The 19,700-nt window shown below is 47.0% G+C and overlaps 1 protein-coding gene across 1 annotated transcript in view; it reads left to right on the top strand.

Moving 5' to 3' along the window:
- Nucleotides 1-1,101: 1,101 nt before the first annotated feature.
- Nucleotides 1,102-19,700, top strand: part of LOC141145543 (cytochrome P450 2C20-like) — a 76,534-nt gene continuing 57,935 nt past the window's right edge. Inside the window, exon 1 of the mRNA XM_073632313.1 lies at nt 1,102-1,256. Coding sequence (XP_073488414.1) covers nt 1,255-1,256 — 2 coding nt within the window. The 5' untranslated portion in view covers nt 1,102-1,254. The remainder of the gene's footprint in view (nt 1,257-19,700) is intronic.

The raw sequence follows: 19,700 nt of genomic DNA, 5'->3' as shown, positions 1-19,700 counted from the left end.
TTACGGTGGGAAGGTGCCCCCGACACCCAAAGACCAATTTTTACGCACCCGTTACTTCTATACAAAGTCAAAGTGACACCAGAATGTATCCAGAAAATCTCTAATCTTGTTACCTAGTGCACTACATTGTGGCCTCATCGTACACACTGGCTCTCCAGCTGTTGCTGAGCAAAATAAAGGCAGCTTGCAGAGAAAATGTGTTTTTTTTTTTTTTTTGGCTTATTAAATGCAATTATTGCTGCAGCAGATTCTAGACGTGGTACAGATCTGCCACTTTACAGGTAGACTAAGGGGACCCCACAGGCACTATATTTGAAAGAATTTTTCCTTTTTAGGCTTTCACTTCAAAAATAAAAAAAACACTGCTCATTTAAAAATGACGTTTTTCATAATCTTTGTTTTTTATTGATACGTGTCCCCCAGGGCAGGACCCGGACCCCTATAACCATTGTATGCCCAATTACTTGCATATAATCCTTCAAAATGGCCACTTTCGATTTTTGACGTTCGGGTCCCATTGACTTTAATGGGGTTCGTTATTCGGGTCCGAACTTTCGCGGTGTTCGGAAGTTCTGGTGCGAACCGAACAGGGGTCCGTTCGGCCAATCCCTAATGGTAGATTAGCCGTATACAAATCCAATGTTAAGTCAATTCGGTTTGAATCCCAGCCTATATGTTAAGCAAAAAAGTCAGGTTGAAGGCATTGTATGGTCTTTTTTTAATTGGTGTGCATACTGTATATTTTATATATATATATATATATTTTGTTGGTTGCTTTTGCATGCATATTTGTCCCCTTGTTCATTTTGGAAGGGTAGAAGAGTGCAATATAGTCTACAATCACTTGTTAATGTCCTAAAGGTAGATCAGTGCAATTATGTTTATAACCATTATGGAGGGAAGGTTTTATTTTTTCATTTGTATCATGTTGCTGTAGTTGGTTACCTCTAGAGGGAATTTGTGTAATTGGATCATCTATCATTATGTATAATATGACTTGGAACCTAACTAAAGAGTTAAGAGAAAAGGGGCGGAGGAGACAAAGGGCGTATTGTACGCAGAGGTCTTCTAGGGTGACATCTCATAGGTCACTCCCAAGAAAACAATTAGGGAAAGAAACGCAATGAGTAGGCGGGGCTTGGGATGTCATCCAGTTAGGGATAGATTTGTTTATAAGTCGCAGAAGACCAGGAGGGCGTAGACTATACAGGCTACATGCATGCTGATTAAAAAGTGCTGCTTGAGGACCCCCCAATGTGAGTTTTAATGCGTTTTTTTTTTTTTTTTTTATACATAAAGTGTTGAAGGATTTTACATTATGCAGTTTTTCCTTGCTGTCCTAATGTTTAACTGCAAATGTTCCTAATGCAAAACTATTGGATTTATACCTGCAAATGCTTTTTGACCTTTGTCAGAAATACCTGCGGGGGGGAGGAATGGGGTTGTTGGCACAAAAGTAGATTGAAAAAAAAATTGGCACATACTGTATTTAGTAATGAGTCAGAACTGATTCGGAGCACTTGCTGCATGAATCCTGCGGTATAAGAATATAATAAAAGTGGATTACATTGTAACTGTTTGGGTGCTATACCTGTGTTTTTGCTTTTTCCACAGTTTGGTTATATGTGTATATTTACAGTGCCTTGCAGAGGTATTTACCCCCTTGGCATTTTTCGTGTTTTGTTGCCTCACAACCTGGAATTAACATGGATTGTTTGAGGAATTGAATTTACAGAACATGACCACAACTTTGAAGACGGGTTTCTTTTTTTATTGTGAAGCAAACAACAAATAGGACAAAATAACGGAAAAAGTCAATGTGCATAACTATTCACCCCCCTAAAGTCAATACTTTGTAGAGCCACCTTTTGCGGCTATCACATCTCCAAGTCTTTGGATAAGTCTCTGTGAGCTTGCCACATCTTACCACTGGGATTTTTGCCCATTTCTCCTTGCAAAACTGCTCTGCTCCAGCTCCTTCAAGTTGGATGGTTTGCACTTGTGAACAGCAATCTTTAAGACTGACCACAGATTTTTTTTATTGGATTGAGGTCTGGGCTTTGACTAGGCCATTCCAACACATTTACATGTTTCCCCTTAAACCACTCAAGTGTTGCTTTAGCAGTGTGTTTGGGGTCATTGTCCTGCTGGAAGGTGAATCTCCGTCCTAGCCTCAAATCACACACAGAGTGCTACAGGTTTTGCTCAAGAATATCCCTGTATTTAGCACCATCCAACTTTCCCTCAACTCTGACCAGTTTCCCAGTCCCGACTGATGAAAAACATCCCCAAAGCATGGTGCTGCCACCACCATGTTTCACAGTGGGGATGGTGTTCTTTGGGTGATGTGTTGGGTTTGCGCCAGACATAGCGTTTTTTTTTGATGGCCAAAAATTCCATTTTAGTCTCATCAGACCAGAGCACCTTCCTCCATACATTTTGGGAGTCTTCCACGTGCCTTTTCGCAAACTCAAAACATGCCATTTTGTTTTTTGCTTAAAGTAATGGCTTTCTTCTGGCCACTGCCATAAAGCCCAACTCTGTGGACTGTACGGCTTATTGTCGTCCTATGTACAGATACTCCAGTCTCTGCTATGGAACTCTGCAGCTCCTCCAGGGTGACCTAAGGTCTCTGTGCTGTCTCTCTGATTAATGCCCTCCTTGCCCGGTACGTGAGTTTTGGTGTGCGGCCGTCTCTTGGCAGGTTTGCTGTTGTGCCATGTTCTTTCCATTTTGGTTATGATAGATTTCATGGTGCTCCTAGGGATCATCAAAGATTTGGATATTTTTTTTTTATAACCTAACCCTGACTTGTACTTCTCAACATTGTCCCTTACTTGTTTGGAGAGTTCCTTGGTCTTCATGGCAGTGTTTGGTTAGTGGTGCCTCTTGCTTAGGCGTTGCAGCCTCTGGGGCCTTTCAAAAAGGTGTGTATATGTAATGACAGATCATGTGACACTTAGATTGCACACAGGTGGACATCATTTCACTAATTATGTGACTTCTTAAGGTAATCGGTTGCACCAGACCTTTTTATGGGCTTCATAACAAAGGGGGTGAATATATACGCACATGACAATAATCAGTCTTTTATTTCTGAAAAATACTTTTATGTATATATTTTTCTAATTTAACTTCACCAACTTAGACTATTGTGTTCTGATCCATCACATATAATTCAGATTAAAAAAACATTGAACTAAAGGCTGTAATGTAACAAAACAGGTAAAAAGCCAAGGGGGTGAATACTTTTGCAAAGCACTGTATATCAGAGGGTGCAATTTTAACATTTATTTGTCACTTTTATATTGGGCTGAACCTATTGTGATATAATATAGCACAAGACCTAGAGTGCACACGGACCGAAAAGCATTGCTCCACTACTACCGCATTCAGTGGCATCTGGTGGTAATTTATTTTGGGGGGGGCGGCAAAACGCGCACCCGCAGCCGCCCCCTGTCGGGTTGGTTGGTCAGTGCACTTACCCCATCCATGGCGGGCAATCATGGGCGGCTTCCCCTGCTCTACTTCGCGGGCATCATGGCAGTGGGCATCATGAGCAGCTTCTCCTTCCCCTGCTCGGTGGCTTCCGTCTCCTCCCTTCTCAACGGCCAACCAAAATGCTTCTCCTTTCGGCCAATCAGGAAACTTCTCAGACCCACTTCTTTATTGGCATAGAGGAGATTGTGTGAGAACAGTGAATATTCATTGAGAATAGAAAATGAAATGCCGGCAACTCTGGAAATTCTTCTGTAATCTATTATTATAACACGACCCTTAAAATGTGACAGCTGAAGCGTATCAGCACTTAGCCTTGTTCACAGCACAGTCACCATAGAAAAATACAACATATAAACAAAAAGAAAAAGCAGACATATTCCCTGCATAGAGATGTTTGAAATGTTTTGACACATTGGAGAGTCCCTTGTCTGATGGATAAGATGCTCCATGGTAATGTTCTCCTATCCGTGTTCTCAATGGTCTTGTGGTGCACCCTACATATTGTAGATTGCAGGGAGTGCACTCTACTGAATAGACCACATTGTTAGTACCACAATTAATGTAATCACGGATTGTGGACTCTTTACCTGTGGAGCACGATTTAATTTAAATTTTTTTTCTTATATCTTTTTAAACTGTGGTTTCTTATACTGATTCGTGTTTCCTTTTTCTTTTCTTTCTCAGTGATTCATGTTATGATATGTCTTGCTTGTTATCACTTCCTGAGAAACATGCACCTGCAACGGTGTTCTCGCTTACCTTCAATTACTGACATCATTTAAATAGTGGTTGTGGCATGCATTATGCTTTTATTTTTTGCACTATTTTTATATGTTGTATTTTCCTATGGGGACGTTGCTGTGAAAAAAGCTAAGTGACGAAACGCGTCAGTTGTCACATTTTAATGGTCATGTTATAATAAAATATTACAGAAGAATATTACATTTTGTTTTTTTATTCTCAAGTATCTCAGTTTGATGGAAGGAGGACATCCCAAGCCTGAGCACCTGGAGTAGGTGTGTCGGTCTTCTATTATCTCTCACCAGAGGCTTCAATCAGAGCGGTGCTTCTCTTGCATGCAGTGAATATTCATTGGCTGTTCTTACACAACTGGGTTGTCTCCAGACTGCATTCACCCTATTTTGAAGCCTATGGCTTTAATTGGTGCTTTAAAAAAACACCCACCCCCACATTGGAATCCATGTGCCCGGCATCCTGAAAGGGGTCAGATGTATGGATGGGGGAGGCCCCTGTTCGCCCTTAATGGGCAGGCCGCCCCTGACCGCATTGCTCCTAACACCTATATGCTCATTCTTCTTTCCATTCATAGTTACCTGGAATTCTCCTTTATTCACAAATTAAATCTATATGTCAGTGTGGATGCCGTGCCCGAGTCATAAGAGCTGTGCAGCCAGCTGCAGGTTTAATGGACTGATATACAGGGCTGCTGTTAGAAATCACAGGGTCCCATACAGCCTACTTGACAGGGCTCCTCCCCCCCGGCTGAAAGTGATTGAGGACATAGATTTATTAGTCCCTTTCTCTGCAGCCTCAGCTGCATAGAAGAATAAATAGAAGGCTTTCTACTCACTCACAAACTGAAGTATAGTATACACAGTTCACTGTTTCAGTGGTGAATGGACACAGGAGCGGTTGGCACCGATCACTCACTATGTTCATTCAGAAAAGGAAAGGGGCCAGTAAATGCCATATTTACCAACCCCCTTCCCTGCTCTCCAGCCTGAAACATTCCCCTGTGTGCCCATAGCAGCTGCCGATGGGAGAAGAGGGGATGAAAGCCGGGAGTGCTGTGCAGAAAAGGGGCACAGGGGTCCAGACAGCAGATGGAAGGGGCACATGTGCTAGGACCAATTCCCCTGTAGTGCAGCCGGAGGGAGTGTGAAGAGGAAAAGCTGGCAGTGCTGCTGGGGGAGGCATAAAAGGATTGGTGTTTGTAATAAGACAGTACAGCCGGCCCTCCTGCTCAGCAGGTGCTCAGGCCCCCCTTTTTTAACTGATGGGGCCCGGGCCCAGTACAGGAGGGCTGACTGGACTGGCTTATCAGCGGCCCTGCTGATGGGAGCAAATTGATACATCAGTTGCAGGCAGCAAATAATAGAAACTGCTAACTCTAAGCAAGAAATGTCAAATCTTTACTAAACTCGCCTTATTCCCTCATTTTACCCTAATCTAAAGCTGTTGCCAGGTTTTTAAACATTTAAGTATCTACATATTCTTAACAAATCGCAAATTAGTTTTTTAAAAGAAACCTTCACAACCTCTGCAGTTGCAAATATTGCCAGTAGTTACTTAGCCTCATCAGAGTCCTCCTTGCATCAAAATACCCATCAAAGTCCCCCCTTACATCAGTGTCCCCATAGGAGCCCTTAAATCAGCCTCCCCATAGGAGCCCTTACTTAAATCAGCGTCCCCATAGGAGCCCTTACTTAAATCGGCGTCCCCATAGGAGCCCTTACTTAAATCAGCGTCCCCATAGGAGCCCGACCTTAAATCGGCGTCCCCCTCGGAGTCCGTCCTTAAATCGGCGTCCCCCTCGGAGTCCGTCCTTAAATCTGTGCCCCCCTCGGAGTCCGTCCTTAAATCGGTGCCCCCCTCAGAGTCCGTCCTTAAATCGGTGCCCCCCTCAGAGTCCGTCCTTAAATCGGTGCCCCCCTCAGAGTCCGTCCTTAAATCGGTGCCCCCCTCAGAGTCCGTCCTTGAATCGGTGTCCCCCTCAGAGTCCGTCCTTAAATCGGTGTCCCCCCTCAGTGTCCGTCCTTAAATCGGTGTCCCCCCTCAGTGTCCGTCCTTAAATCGGTGTTCCCCCTCAGTGTCCGTCCTTAAATCGGTGTTCCCCCTCAGTGTCCGTCCTTAAATCGGTGTCCCCCCTCAGTGTCCGTCCTTAAATCGGTGTCCCCCCTCAGTGTCCGTCCTTAAATCGGTGTCCCCCCTCAGAGTCCGTCCTTAAATCGGTGCCCCCCTCAGAGTCCGTCCTTAAATCGGTGTCCCCCTCAGAGTCCGTCCTTGAATCGGTGTCCCCCTCAGAGTCCGTCCTTAAATCGGTGTCCCCCCTCAGTGTCCGTCCTTAAATCGGTGTCCCCCCTCAGTGTCCGTCCTTAAATCGGTGTTCCCCCTCAGTGTCCGTCCTTAAATCGGTGTTCCCCCTCAGTGTCCGTCCTTAAATCGGTGTCCCCCCTCAGTGTCCGTCCTTAAATCGGTGTCCCCCCTCAGTGTCCGTCCTTAAATCGGTGTCCCCCCTCAGTGTCCGTCCTTAAATCGGTGTCCCCCCTCAGTGTCCGTCCTTAAATCGGTGTCCCCCCTCAGTGTCCGTCCTTAAATCGGTGTCCCCCCTCAGTGTCCGTCCTTAAATCGGTGTCCCCCCTCAGTGTCCGTCCTTAAATCGGTGTCCCCCCTCAGTGTCCGTCCTTAAATCGGTGTCCCCCCTCAGTGTCCGTCCTTAAATCGGTGTCCCCCCTCAGTGTCCGTCCTTAAATCGGTGTCCCCCCTCAGTGTCCGTCCTTAAATCGGTGTCCCCCCTCAGTGTCCGTCCTTAAATCGGTGTCCCCCCTCAGTGTCCGTCCTTAAATCGGTGTCCCCCCTCAGTGTCCGTCCTTAAATCGGTGTCCCCCCTCAGTGTCCGTCCTTAAATCGGTGTCCCCCCTCAGTGTCCGTCCTTAAATCGGTGTCCCCCCTCAGTGTCCGTCCTTAAATCGGTGTCCCCCCTCAGTGTCCGTCCTTAAATCGGTGTCCCCCCTCAGTGTCCGTCCTTAAATCGGTGTCCCCCCTCAGTGTCCGTCCTTAAATCGGTGTCCCCCCTCAGTGTCCGTCCTTAAATCGGTGTCCCCCCTCAGTGTCCGTCCTTAAATCGGTGTCCCCCCTCAGTGTCCGTCCTTAAATCGGTGTCCCCCCTCAGAGTCCGTCCTTAAATCGGTGCCCCCCTCAGAGTCCGTCCTTAAATCGGTGCCCCCCTCAGAGTCCGTCCTTAAATCGGTGTCCCCCTCAGAGTCCGTCCTTAAATCGGTGTCCCCCTCAGAGTCCGTCCTTAAATCGGTGTCCCCCTCAGTCCTTACCTAAGGGTCCCAATCAGAATATTCCCATTTTGAGTTCAGGTCCACTTTATACAATCATGTCCCCATTACAGTCCTCCCTTACATCAGTGTCCCCATCAAAGTCCTTACTTACTTCAGGGTCTCCGCCAGAGTCCCCACCTTACATTGGTGACCCCACTGCTGTTTTGGGGGTGGAGGAGAAGCAGAGACTCTGCATATCAACTGTGGGCTGGGCAAAATCTTGTAGGGGACCACTTGTAGCCTGAGGGCCTTCATTTGAAGACCCCTGTTGTAGTTTAACAATAATAACGTGACCTTTTCACTTCAGTGTGCAGCTGCTGTGATATTCCTATGCTGTCAAAAATTAAATTCCCGCTCTGAGTCCCTACTGCTGCCCCTTCCCAACAGCAACTCAGAAGCTCAGTTCCTCCTGCTCCCTCCTCCCAGCAGTAACCAAGCAGCTCAGTTGCTCCTGCTCCCCCCTCCCAAAATCATTTCTGAGAGTCAGCTCCCCCTGTATCTTACTCCCAGCACTGATCTGATTCAGATGACCCTGCCAGGACAAACTCCTAGACATGTGTGGTTCGTTTCGTTGTAAATTGAAATTCGGACACATTTTTGTTTTTCGGACATTTGGATTTATCCGAATTTCCGAATTGCAATAGTAACGAATTTAAACGGATCCGAAATAACGAAAAAAAGGTTCGGACGAACTTTGAATTCGAATAGTTTTCAAATTTCCAACGAGAATAAAATATATAATATTCAATTTTTTTTTTATAACAAAAAATAAAAGAATAGAGTAAAAGAGAACAAAATAGAATAGAAAAAAAAACTGAATAGACTAGAATATAGTAGTAACAAATAGAATAGAATACAACCATCTTCTGAAATTCGAATTTCAAGTAGAATACATTTAAATTTGAATACATATGAAAAGAATAGAATATAGACTATATTAGAATAGAAAAGAATAAAACAAAATAGAATATACCCATTTCCCAAAAATTCACATAGAATCAATTAGAATTTTGAATGGAAAAGATTAGAATATTTTATTTAATATAACAATACTCAATTATCTTGATACTGTTGAATATTTGCAATAAGTTGCCTGCTATCCTAATTGTATAAAATTGGAGACTAATGCAGCGTACACACGGTCGGACTTTTCGACCGGACTGGTCTGATGGACGCCGACAGACCAAATCCGGCGGACAATCCGATCATGTGTGGGCTTCACTGGACCTTCAGCGGACTTTTCCAGTCGCAAATCTGATGGACTTTAGATTTGGAATAGGCTTCAAATCTTTACGTGGTAACTCCGCCGGACCCAGAAATCCGCTCGTCTGCTAGTCCAACTGACAAAAACCCACGCTAGGGCAGCTACTGGCTATCAACTTCCTTATTTTAGTCCGGTGGTACGTCATCACGTACGAATCCGTCAGACTTTGGTGTGATCGTGTGTAGGCAAGTCCGTTCGTTAGAAAGTCCGTCGGAAGTCCGTCAAAAGTCCGTCGGAATGTCTGTCGGACCAGTCCGGTCGAAAAGTCCACCCGTGTGTACGCGGCATTAGAAACCTTTACCATATTGACATTTTTGTTGTAAAAAAATGCTAATAAAATTCTTGCGAAAAAAGAATAGAAAGCAGAATAGTGTTATATATATTAAAAAACAAACAAACAATAAAATAGAATATAACCATATTACAAAATTTGAATTTCAAATAGAATACATTTGAATATAATAGAATATACAATATAATAGAATAAACAAAAAGAAAACAATAAAAAAACAGAATAGAAAGAATATAACCATTTCCCAAAATTCAAATAGAATCAATTTGAATTTGAAAAGGAAAGAAAAGAATATATTAGAATACGAAGGTGGTTATAGTCATTCTATTGTGGTGTTTTTTTTTTCTATACTATTATTCTATTCTGTTCTACTCTATTCTTTCTATTCAAATTCGAATTGATTCTATTTGAATTTTGGAAAATGGTTATAATTCTATTCTTTACTATGCTATTCGAATTTCAGAAGATGGCAGATGATGATCTTTCTAATTAATGCTATTCATTTTTTTTTTTTTTATTCTATTCTGTTTTCAATCCTATTTTGTTCTGTTCTACTCTATTATATTATATTCTTTTATTTTCTATTTTATTCTCTTTGGAAATTGGAAAACATTTAAAATTCCAAAACTTTTCAAATCGATTTGAATACGAATAAACTAAACTAATTCCGAAAACGAATTTAACTGAATTTATGTAAATAACTAAACAACTATTTTTTTCATTCTACACATGTCTCGAAAATCCCTCAGTTCCCCCCACCCTGCAGTGATTTAGCAGCCTGCTTCCCTTTGAAGGATTGAACCAGTTCACCCCCCCCCCCCCCCCCCCCCCACACACACACACACACACACACACACACACACACACACACACACACACACACACACACACACACACACACACACACGCACGCACAAATTAACTATTAGCCAAGCTCCCTCTTCCACTAACTTATCTACTTAGTTTTCCCTCCCAGCATAGCACACCCTACATTCCTGCCAGCATTTAATCCACAGTTAGGCTACTTTCACACTGAGGCGTTGGGTGTCGGCGGTATAGCACTTCGGCAGCGCTGCCCATTGATTTCAATAGTCAGGGGCGCTGTAGGAGCAGTGTATACACCGCTCCAACAGCGCCTCAAAGATGCGGCTTGCAGGACTTTTTTTGGTGTCCTGCCAGCTCACCACCCCAGTGTAAAAGCACTCAGGCTTTCACACTGGAGTGAGAGGACAGGCTCTTTACAGGCGCTATGCAGGAGCTATTTTTTAGCACTATAGTGCCTGTGAAGCGCCTCAGTGTGAAAGCAGCCTTAAGGTTCCCCCAGTGATTTGGCAGCTAAGCTCAGTGACTCAGCAGCTCTGTCCTGCCCTCTTCTCCCTCCCAGCAGTGACTCAGCAGCTCAGTCCTGCCCTCTTCTCCCTCCCAGCAGTGACTCAGCAGCTCAGTCCTGCCCTCTTCTCCCTCCCAGCAGTGACTCAGCAGCTCAGTCCTGCCCTCTTCTCCCTCCCAGCAGTGACTCAGCAGCTCAGTCCTGCCCTCTTCTCCCTCCCAGCAATGACTCAGCAGCTCAGTCCTGTCCTCTTCTCCCTCCCAGCAGTGGACTAAGCAGCTCATTCCTGCCCGCTTCTTCATCCCAGCAGTGACTCAGCAGCTCATTCCTGCCCGCTTCTTCATCCCAGCAGTGACTCAGCAGCTCATTCCTGCCCTCTTCTCCCTCCCAGCAGTGACTCAGCAGCTCAGTCCTGTCCTCCTCTCCCTCCCAGCAGTGACTCAGCAGCTCATTCCTGCCCTCTTCTCCCTCCCAGCAGTGACTCAGCAGCTCAGTCCTGTCCTCTTCTCCCTCCCAGCAGTGACTCAGCAGCTCATTCCTGCCCTCTTCTTCCTCCCAGCAGTGACTCAGCAGCTCATTCCTGCCCTCTTCTCCCTCCCAGCAGTGACTCAGCAGCTCAGTCCTGTCCTCTTCTCCCTCCCAGCAGTGACTCAGCAGCTCATTCCTGCCCTCTTCTCCCTCCCAGCAGTGACTCAGCAGCTCAGTCCTGTCCTCCTCTCCCTCCCAGCAGTGACTCAGCAGCTCAGTCCTGTCCTCTTCTCCCTCCCAGCAATTACTCAGCAGCTCAGTCCTGTCCTCTTCTCCCTCCCAGCAGTGACTCAGCAGCTCATTCCTGCCCTCTTCTTCATCCCAGCAGTGACTCAGCAGCTCATTCCTGCCCTCTTCTTCCTCCCAGCAGTGACTCAGCAGCTCAGTCCTTTCCTCCTTTCCCTCCCAGCACTGACTCAGCAGCTCAGTCCTGTCCTCCTCTCCCTCCCAGCAGTGACTCAGCAGCTCAGTCCCGTCCTCTTCTCCCTCCCAGCAATAACTCAGAAGCTCAGTCCTGTCTACTTCTCCCTCCCAGTGTCAGAAACCATGAAATCAGCCCAAGACAGAAGTACAGTTAAATCACACTTGTTTAATAATAAAAGTAAAAAGAACAAACGTAGTCAAAACCTAGCCAAAGTTCAGAAACCAGAAAGGGTAGTCAGTCAAGCCAGAAGTCAGGGATCAATGTAGTGGAACAGCAAGCAGGATCTGGAGTCAGAAGTGATGCCAGCAAAGCAAGTCTTGAACAGGATTGCAGGAGACAGTTTCTGTGATGTTGACCAAGGCGAAGGCAGAGCTCTTCTGGACTGGACGGCTTAAGTAGGCAGGACTGACAAGCAGGATATGATCAACAGCTGAGTAACTGTGGAGAGAGATGGGAGCTGGCAATTAGCCAACAGCTGAGCAGCCAGCTCAGAGAAGGAAGGGTTGAGCCCTGACAGTACCCCCTCCTCAATGACCCCTCCCCCTCGGAGGACCACCAGGCTTGAGGGGAAAACGTCTATGGAAATCACGAAGGAGGACAGGGGCATGTACGTCCGCGGATAGGACCCAAGAGCGTTCCTCCGGACCGTACCCTTTCCAATGCGCCAGGTACTGTATGCGCCCACGGAACCTACGGGAGTCAACAATGGACTGTACTTCAAACTCCTCATGGTTCTCAACCTGTACAGGGTGAGGACGTGGCACCGAGGTGCTAAAGCAGTTGAACACCAAAGGTTTTAATAAGGAGACATAAAATACATTCGAAATATGCATATTGGAAGGAAGGTCTAATGCGTAAGCCACTGGGTTAATCCTGCGAAGAATAGGGAAAGGCCCAATAAACCGAGGTGCGAACTTCAGTGAGGGAACAGGAAGTCGGAGGTTGCGAGATTACAGCCAGACCCTGTCCCCAACCTGGTAGGAAGGCGCAGGCAGGTGTCTGCGGTCAACATGGAGTCTGTACCTATAATTGGCATGTCGCAAAGCCTCCTGGACTTGTGCCCAAGTGGAACGAAGAGCGCGGAGATGCTTCTCTAACGCAGGAATACTCTGCAGAACAAACGAGTCAGGCAACATGGAAGGTTGGAAACCATAATTCGACATAAACGGGGACAATCGGGAAGCAGAATTCATTGTGAGCAAACTCTGCCCATGGTAATAGGTCTGACCAGTTGCTATGATGGTCAGAAATATAGCAACATAGAAATTGCTCCAAGGACTGATTGGCTCGTTCTGTGGCCCCATTAGACTGCGGGTGATACGCAGAGGAGAAAGAAAGCTGAATTCCCCACTGTGCACAAAAGGCTCACCAGAACTGGGATACAAACTGACTACCCCTGTCCGAGACAATCACCTTGGGTAGCCCATATAAGCGAAAGATCTCCCGAGCAAAAATGGAAGCCAGTTCCTTAGAAGTGGGCAACTTCTTAAGTGCAATACAATGACACATCTTTGAAAACCGGTCAACCACGATAAGGATAACTGTGTTGCCCTGGGAGTTGGGTAACTCCACAATGAAATCCATAGACAGGTGGGTCCAGGGCCTCTCTCCATTGGGTATGGGTTTTAGGAGGCCCACTGGAAGGTGTCATGGAGTCTTTCTCTGAGTCTGAGCACACACGGAACAGGCAGCTACAAAGGCAGTTACATCAGCATGTAGACTAGGTCACCAGAATTGTTGGGAAATGGCCCAAAAGAGTTGATACTTCCCAGGGTGGCCAGCTGCCTTGGGAGAATGGCAAGTCTGGAGCACGGCAGTATGGAGACTCTCTGGGACAAAGCAGCGGTCACAAGGTTTCTCAGGAGAAGCATGGACCTGAGCAGCAAGAATTTTGTCACCCAAAGGAGAAGTGAGACTGGTGCAAACCGTAGCCAGAATACAATCAGGAGGAATCACAGGAACCGGAACAGACTCCAACTTGGAAGTGGAGGAAAATTGTGACAAGGCATCAGCCCTTACATTCTTCGTACCGGGTAAGAATGAGACCATGTAATTGAAACTTGACAAGAAAAGAGCCAATCGTGCCCTTCTGGGAGAGTGGCGTTTAGCCTCAGACAAGAATGTGAGATTCTTATGGTCAGTAAGAATGAGAATTGGCACAGTGGTACCTTCGAGGAGATGTCTCCATTCTTTCAGGGCTAAAATGATCGCCAACAACTCTGTCACCCATCTCGTAGTAATTGCACTCCACAGGTGACAATTTTGTTGGAAAAGTAGCCACAGGGATGCATAGCGCTCTCAGAAGTAGGACGTTGAGACAGAAGGGCGCCAACACCAGTCTCAGAAGTATCAACCTCAAGGATAAAAGGTAACGTAGGATCAGGATGTGCCAACACAGGAGCAGAAACAAAGGCAGCCTTGAGAATCTCAAAAGCCTTAATGGACTCCGGAAACCAACTCTGTGGGTTACCGTCCTTTCTGGTCATATCAGTAAGGGCTTGACCAGAGACGAGAAGTTACGAATAAACTTCCGATAATAGTTAGCAAAGCCCAGGAAACGCTGCAGAGGATATCATCGAGATAAACCACCACACATAACTGCAACAAATCTCAGAGGACGTCCTTAATAAATTCCTGGAAAACTGCCGGGGTGTTACAAAGGCCAAAAGGCATTACTAGGTACTCATAATGGCCTGTTCTGGTACTAAATGCAGTTTTCCACTTGTCGCCCTCCTTAATCCTCACGAGATTGTATGCCCCTCTCAAATCAAGCTTCGTGAAAACCGTTGCTCCTTTGAGGCAGTCAAATAATTCCGTAATCGTGAAACGATTGAGATCGCTATAATCAATACAAGGTCTCAGTTCACCACTCTTCTTCACAAAGAAGAAACCAGAACCAGCAGGAGACGAGGATTTGCGGATGAAACCTCGAGAGTGTGTCTGCAACATACTCCTCCATGGCCTTATCCTCCGAGAATGACAAAGGGTAAACCCGGCAACGAGGGGTATGGTAAGGCGATGGCAGAGCTCCTCTGGATTGGACGGCTTAAGTAGGACGGACTGACGAGCAGGATATCATCAACAGCTGAGTAAATGTGGAGAGATAGGAGCTTTCAATTAGCTGACAGCTGAGCAGCCAGCTCAGAGAAGGAAGGGCTGAGCCCAGCCCTGACACCCAGCAATGACTCAGCAGCTCCGTCCTGTCTACTTCTCCCTCCCAGCAGTGACTCAACCTCCCCTGTTTAGCCTCACCCCTGAATAGGGTTGCCACCTTTTCTTCAAGCCAAATCCGAACACTTTAGCAGCGCACAGCAAATATTTTTTTTCGTAGTACATTAAATTAATTACCTCTGTACAATGCAATGAATGGCATTTTTTTATTTAGTATACACTATACATATAGTTTTGTGATTTAAATAACATTTCTGGATGGTATAATGGGGGCAGTATGTACGGGAGAGGAGTGCGGAGGGGATGATGGGGTCAGTATGTACGGGAGAGGAGTGTGGAGGGTGTGATGGGGCAGTATTTACGGGAGAGGAGTGCGGAGGGTATGGTGGGGGCAGTATGTACAGGAGAGGAGTGTGGAGGTAATGATGGGGGCAGTATGTATGGGAGAGGCGTGCGGAGGGTGTGATGGGGGCAGTATGAACAGGAGAGGCGTGCGGAGGGTGTGATGAGGGCATTATGTACAGGAGAGGAGTGCGGAGGTAATGATGGGGGCAGTATGTACAGGAGAGGAGTGCAGAGGTGATGATGGGGGCAGTATGTACAGGAGAGGAATGCGGAGGGGATGATGGGGGCAGTATGTACAGGAGAGGAGTGCGGAGGGGATGATGGGGGCAGTATGTATGGGAGAGGAGTGCGGAGGGTGTAATGGGGGAAGTATGTACGGGAGAGGAGTGCGGAGGGGATGATGGGGGCAGTATGTACGGGAGAGGAGTGCAGAGGGGATGATGTAGGCAGTGTGTATGAGAGAGGAGTGCAGAGAGGATGATGGGGGCAGTATGTACGGGAGAGGCGTGCAGAGGGTGTGATGAGGGCTGTATGTACAGGAGAGGATTGTGGAGGGTATGATGGGGGCCAGTCTGTACAGGAGAGGAGTGCGGAGGTGATGATGGGGGCAGTAAGTACGGGAGAGGAGTGCGGAGGGTATGATGGGGCAGTATGTACGGGAGAGGAGTGCGGAGGGTATGATGGGGGCAGGGCCATCTTTAATATTGATTGGACCCTGGGCAAAACTTTTCTTGGGGCCCCCCCATGCAGTTTCGCTCTCCACCTGCTCTGAGACATACAATAAATAGTAGCTAGACTCAAAATCAGTTTACGGAATATGATCAGGTAGCTATTGCGATTGGTTGCCAGAGGTTACAGTGTATCATTACCTCTCATTGACTGGTTGCTAGAGGTTACAGCACACATTACGGCTCACTGATTAATTGCTAGAGGTTACAGCACATGATTTCTGCTTGTTGATTGGTTGCTAGAGATTACTGTGGATATGACCTCAGGGGGGCATGATATACATATCAATGCCGCTGGCCACCGCTATTTACATATGAATGCCACCTCTATTTACATATGAATGTCACCGCTATTTACATATGAATGCCGTTAATTTACATGTAAACACAGAGTCTGCAGGTGAGTCATCTGTACACAACAATAGGGCAAAGCTGGGCAGCATTAGTAGCAGCACTTCACACTGAGATATTGGGACACAGCACGGGACTAAAACCTCAAGGGACGAGGGAGGGTAAATTAGGATAGTTGGCAAGTATGAGGCAGCTGCTTTGGGCCCCACAACAATGACAGGGCCCAGGGCAGCTTCCCCTTTTGCCCTGCCTTTAAAAACGGCCCTGGATGAGGGCAGTATGTACAGGAGAGGATTGCGGAGGGTATGATGGGGGCAGTATGTACAGGAGAGGATTGCGGAGGGTATGATGGGGGCAGTATGTACAGGAGGGGAGTGAGGAGGGGATGATGGGGGCAGAATGTACAGGAGAGGAGTATGGAAGTAATGATGGGGGCAGTATGTATGGGAGAGGAGTGTGGAGGATGTGATGGGGGCAGTATGTACGGGAGAAGCGTGCGGAGGGTGTGATGGGGACAGTATGTACAGGAGAGGAGTGCGGAGGGTATGATGGGGGCAGCATGTACAGGAGGGGAGTGCGGAGGGGATGATGGGGGTAGAATGGGAAGGGGTTTCTTGCAGTGTCTGTGGGGTGACTATGGAACGATGTCCACCAGCTGGGGGGTAAGAAGCAGCTCGGAGTGATGTATGTCAGTTGGATGTATGAAGTGGTCTGGGGGTGATGTAAGCTGGGGGGGGGAGTTGGGGGCTGAGAAGTGGTCAGATAGTAATGTCTATAATAAAAAAATGACCATTCATATAACCCGTGTTATCCAGGCTCTGAGTCCGTACAATCAGAAGTGTAGACTCATCACATATACACAGGGTTAAGTGAATGATCATAAATTAACTTCACATAATCTGGACAGAGGATGGGGGATGTTTGTATATGTAGCGCTGGTAGATTTTCAATCTACCATATGTTAGGTAAATTTAGTAATTTGTTCGTTAAGAAGGTTAGGTTTTCCTCTGTTCCAGTTTGGCTGACATTGCGTGTGTTTCCATGCTGACCAGTGGGTGTTGCTGTTACCACTGGTTAGTGTTGGAAAGGCAACGTGTCGAAGCGTATGGATGCTCTTCTGTTCCAGAGACAACTCGGTGGAGGTGGTCCTCCGAGTTGCATTCTGGGCGAGGGTATATATGGGACAAACGCCATTTTTTTGGGGTTCGTTTTACAGCCACCTGCTGGCCCTCCTGGCCGACAGGTATGCGTTAGAGAGCTATCTCGTGGTCCTCCGTTCCGGAGGCCCACGTTGCTGCGGTGCAGAGGTGGGCCCAGAAGCTTGTTTGGGGCCTACCACAGCAGCCGAGGAATGGTCCTGAGCTGTCTATCCCGAGTGAAGAAGCTGGACAACCGAGAAAATCCCAGGGGAGGACCCGTCATGGAAGGATCACGCAGCGTGCTGGTCTGGAGAGGGGCCTGGTGACTCGGTTGGAGGACGTATCCTGAAGTAACTATACAGTATAGTGTAGCCGGGTTGGCTTAAAGGTTCAGGCACTGTGACTGACGTTCATTGCAGAAAACCAATACATCCTGTGGCAGAGGATCGTACAGGTTTACCCCCCTAACAAGTCTGTGGCAGAGACTTTTGTTCGTGCTACGTACTGGCTGCTAGGCAAATGAGGCCTATCCAGGCGAGCGAGGAGTGTGTCCCACGAGGGGAGCGCATTCTATAGTAATTTCCAAATCCTATCAGGACATTTGTCAAGAATCCTACAAGAAGATATTTGAGTTTCTTCTGCAGTTTCCTTTCCGCCTCTTTCCTGCTACTTCCTTTGTCAAGTTGTTAAATAAAGCATTGAAAACGTACTCAAGTGTTGGTGCGTGTATCGTCCAGAGGTAAACTCAACGGAACCCTAGACCCGGTGCCGGTGAAACAGAGGGAAGGAGAGTGAAGGTAACAAGCCCGCTTAAACCAGCAGCTCCACCGTGAGTTATTGCTACATATAGATAGATATGTGTGCTGTCAGCTGTGTTCAGGCTGCAGTCTCCCGCCCCCCCCCCCCCCCACATGATTCTCCTTATCTTAACCCTTCAATGCAATAGATGCAAAATAAATCCTCCTGACCCTTTCAACCCATGGAAACTTTCCTTTAGAAAAATAAAAACTCCGCTCGCTTCCTTCCCTGCCACAGTGATCTCCTCAGCTCCGCCTCCCCGTTCTCGCAGAACACCGCACCAGTGATTGGAGAGGGGGGGGGGTCCAGGGTTGCCAACCGCCAGTAAATTTACTGACACTTACAACTGCCAGTACATATCAGGGGCTGATAATTTAATGCTGTGTTGACTTTTTAAGTGTAAATCAAGCTAATTACTTTGTTATAGGTACTGTCAGCGTTTCCATATCATGTTTATACTGTCTAACCACTTCAATACCAGGTACTTACACCCCCTTCCTGCCCAGGCCAATTTTCAGCTTTCAGCGCTGTGTCTGTTTCAATGACAACTGTGCGGTCATGCTACACTGTACCCAAACAGAATTTGTATCGTTTTTTTCCCACAAATAGAGCTTTCTTTTGGTGGTGTTTGATCACCTCTGCGTTTTTTATTTTTCGCTAAACAAATAAAAAGAAAATACCTAAAAGTTTTTCTTTTGTTTCTGTTATAAAATTTTGTAAATAAGTAAGTTTTCTCCTTCACTGATAAGGTGGCACCGATGAGATGGCACCAATGAGGTGGCACTGATAGGCGGCACTGATTTGTGGCACTGATATGCAGCCCTAATGGGCATTGATAGGAGATACTGATGGGCACTGAAAGGCTGCACTGATGGGTACCTATTTGTGGCACTGATATTCGGCACTGATGGGCACTGATAGGTGGTACTGCTGGGCACTGATACGTGGCACTGATAGGTGGTACTGCTGGGCACTGATATGCGACACTGATAGATGGCATTGATAAGCATCACTGATGGCACTGGCACTGTCAGGCATTGGGGATGGGGATGATGATTGGCAGTTGTCTGAGCACTGATTGGCATTTCCCTGGTGGCCTAGGGTGGCATACCTGGTGGTCCAGTGTGGTGGCATCCCTGGTGGTCCTGGCGGCATCCTGGTGGTCCTGGGTGGGCATCCAAGGTGGGGCTGCGTTGATAAACAATCAGCACAGACCACCCTGTCAGGATTGCAGCTGATCAGCTCTCCTCTACTCGCGTCTGTCAGACGCGAGTGAGGAAAAGCCGATCAATGGCTCTTCCTGTTTACATCATGATCAGCTGTGATTGGACACGGCTGATCATGTGGTAAAGAGCCTCCGTGGGAGGCACTTTACTGAGATCGGTGAAGTGGTGTGTTAGACTGACACACCGCACCACCGATCGCCGCGATGTGCGCCCCGAAGCATGCACGGGAGCGGTTGTCCTGGAGGGCCGTCATATGACGTCCACCCAGAATGAGAGCCACGCCGCTCAGCCGTCATTTGATGGCCGGTGGGAAGCGGTTAAATAGTCACTGTATTAGTAGGAATTCTGTCATTTCTTGGGTTGCCAGTAAAAAAATGTGCCCCACCTGTAAATTTTCCATGTTTTGTCAGTAAAATAACGTGGTTGTCAACCCTGGGGGGGGGGGGGTCTGAGATAACAGACTCTGCAGGAGCCTGGAGGGGGCAGAAAGGAGCTTCAGATTCCAAACACACACACCAACACAGTGCGTGTAT

The sequence above is a fragment of the Aquarana catesbeiana genome, linkage group LG05 (genome assembly GCF_042186555.1).
Source record: "Aquarana catesbeiana isolate 2022-GZ linkage group LG05, ASM4218655v1, whole genome shotgun sequence".
In the NCBI taxonomy this organism is placed as follows: domain Eukaryota; kingdom Metazoa; phylum Chordata; class Amphibia; order Anura; family Ranidae; genus Aquarana; species Aquarana catesbeiana.
The sequence above is the reverse complement of the archived record's forward strand: the minus strand, read 5'-3'. Positions and strand labels throughout refer to the sequence as shown.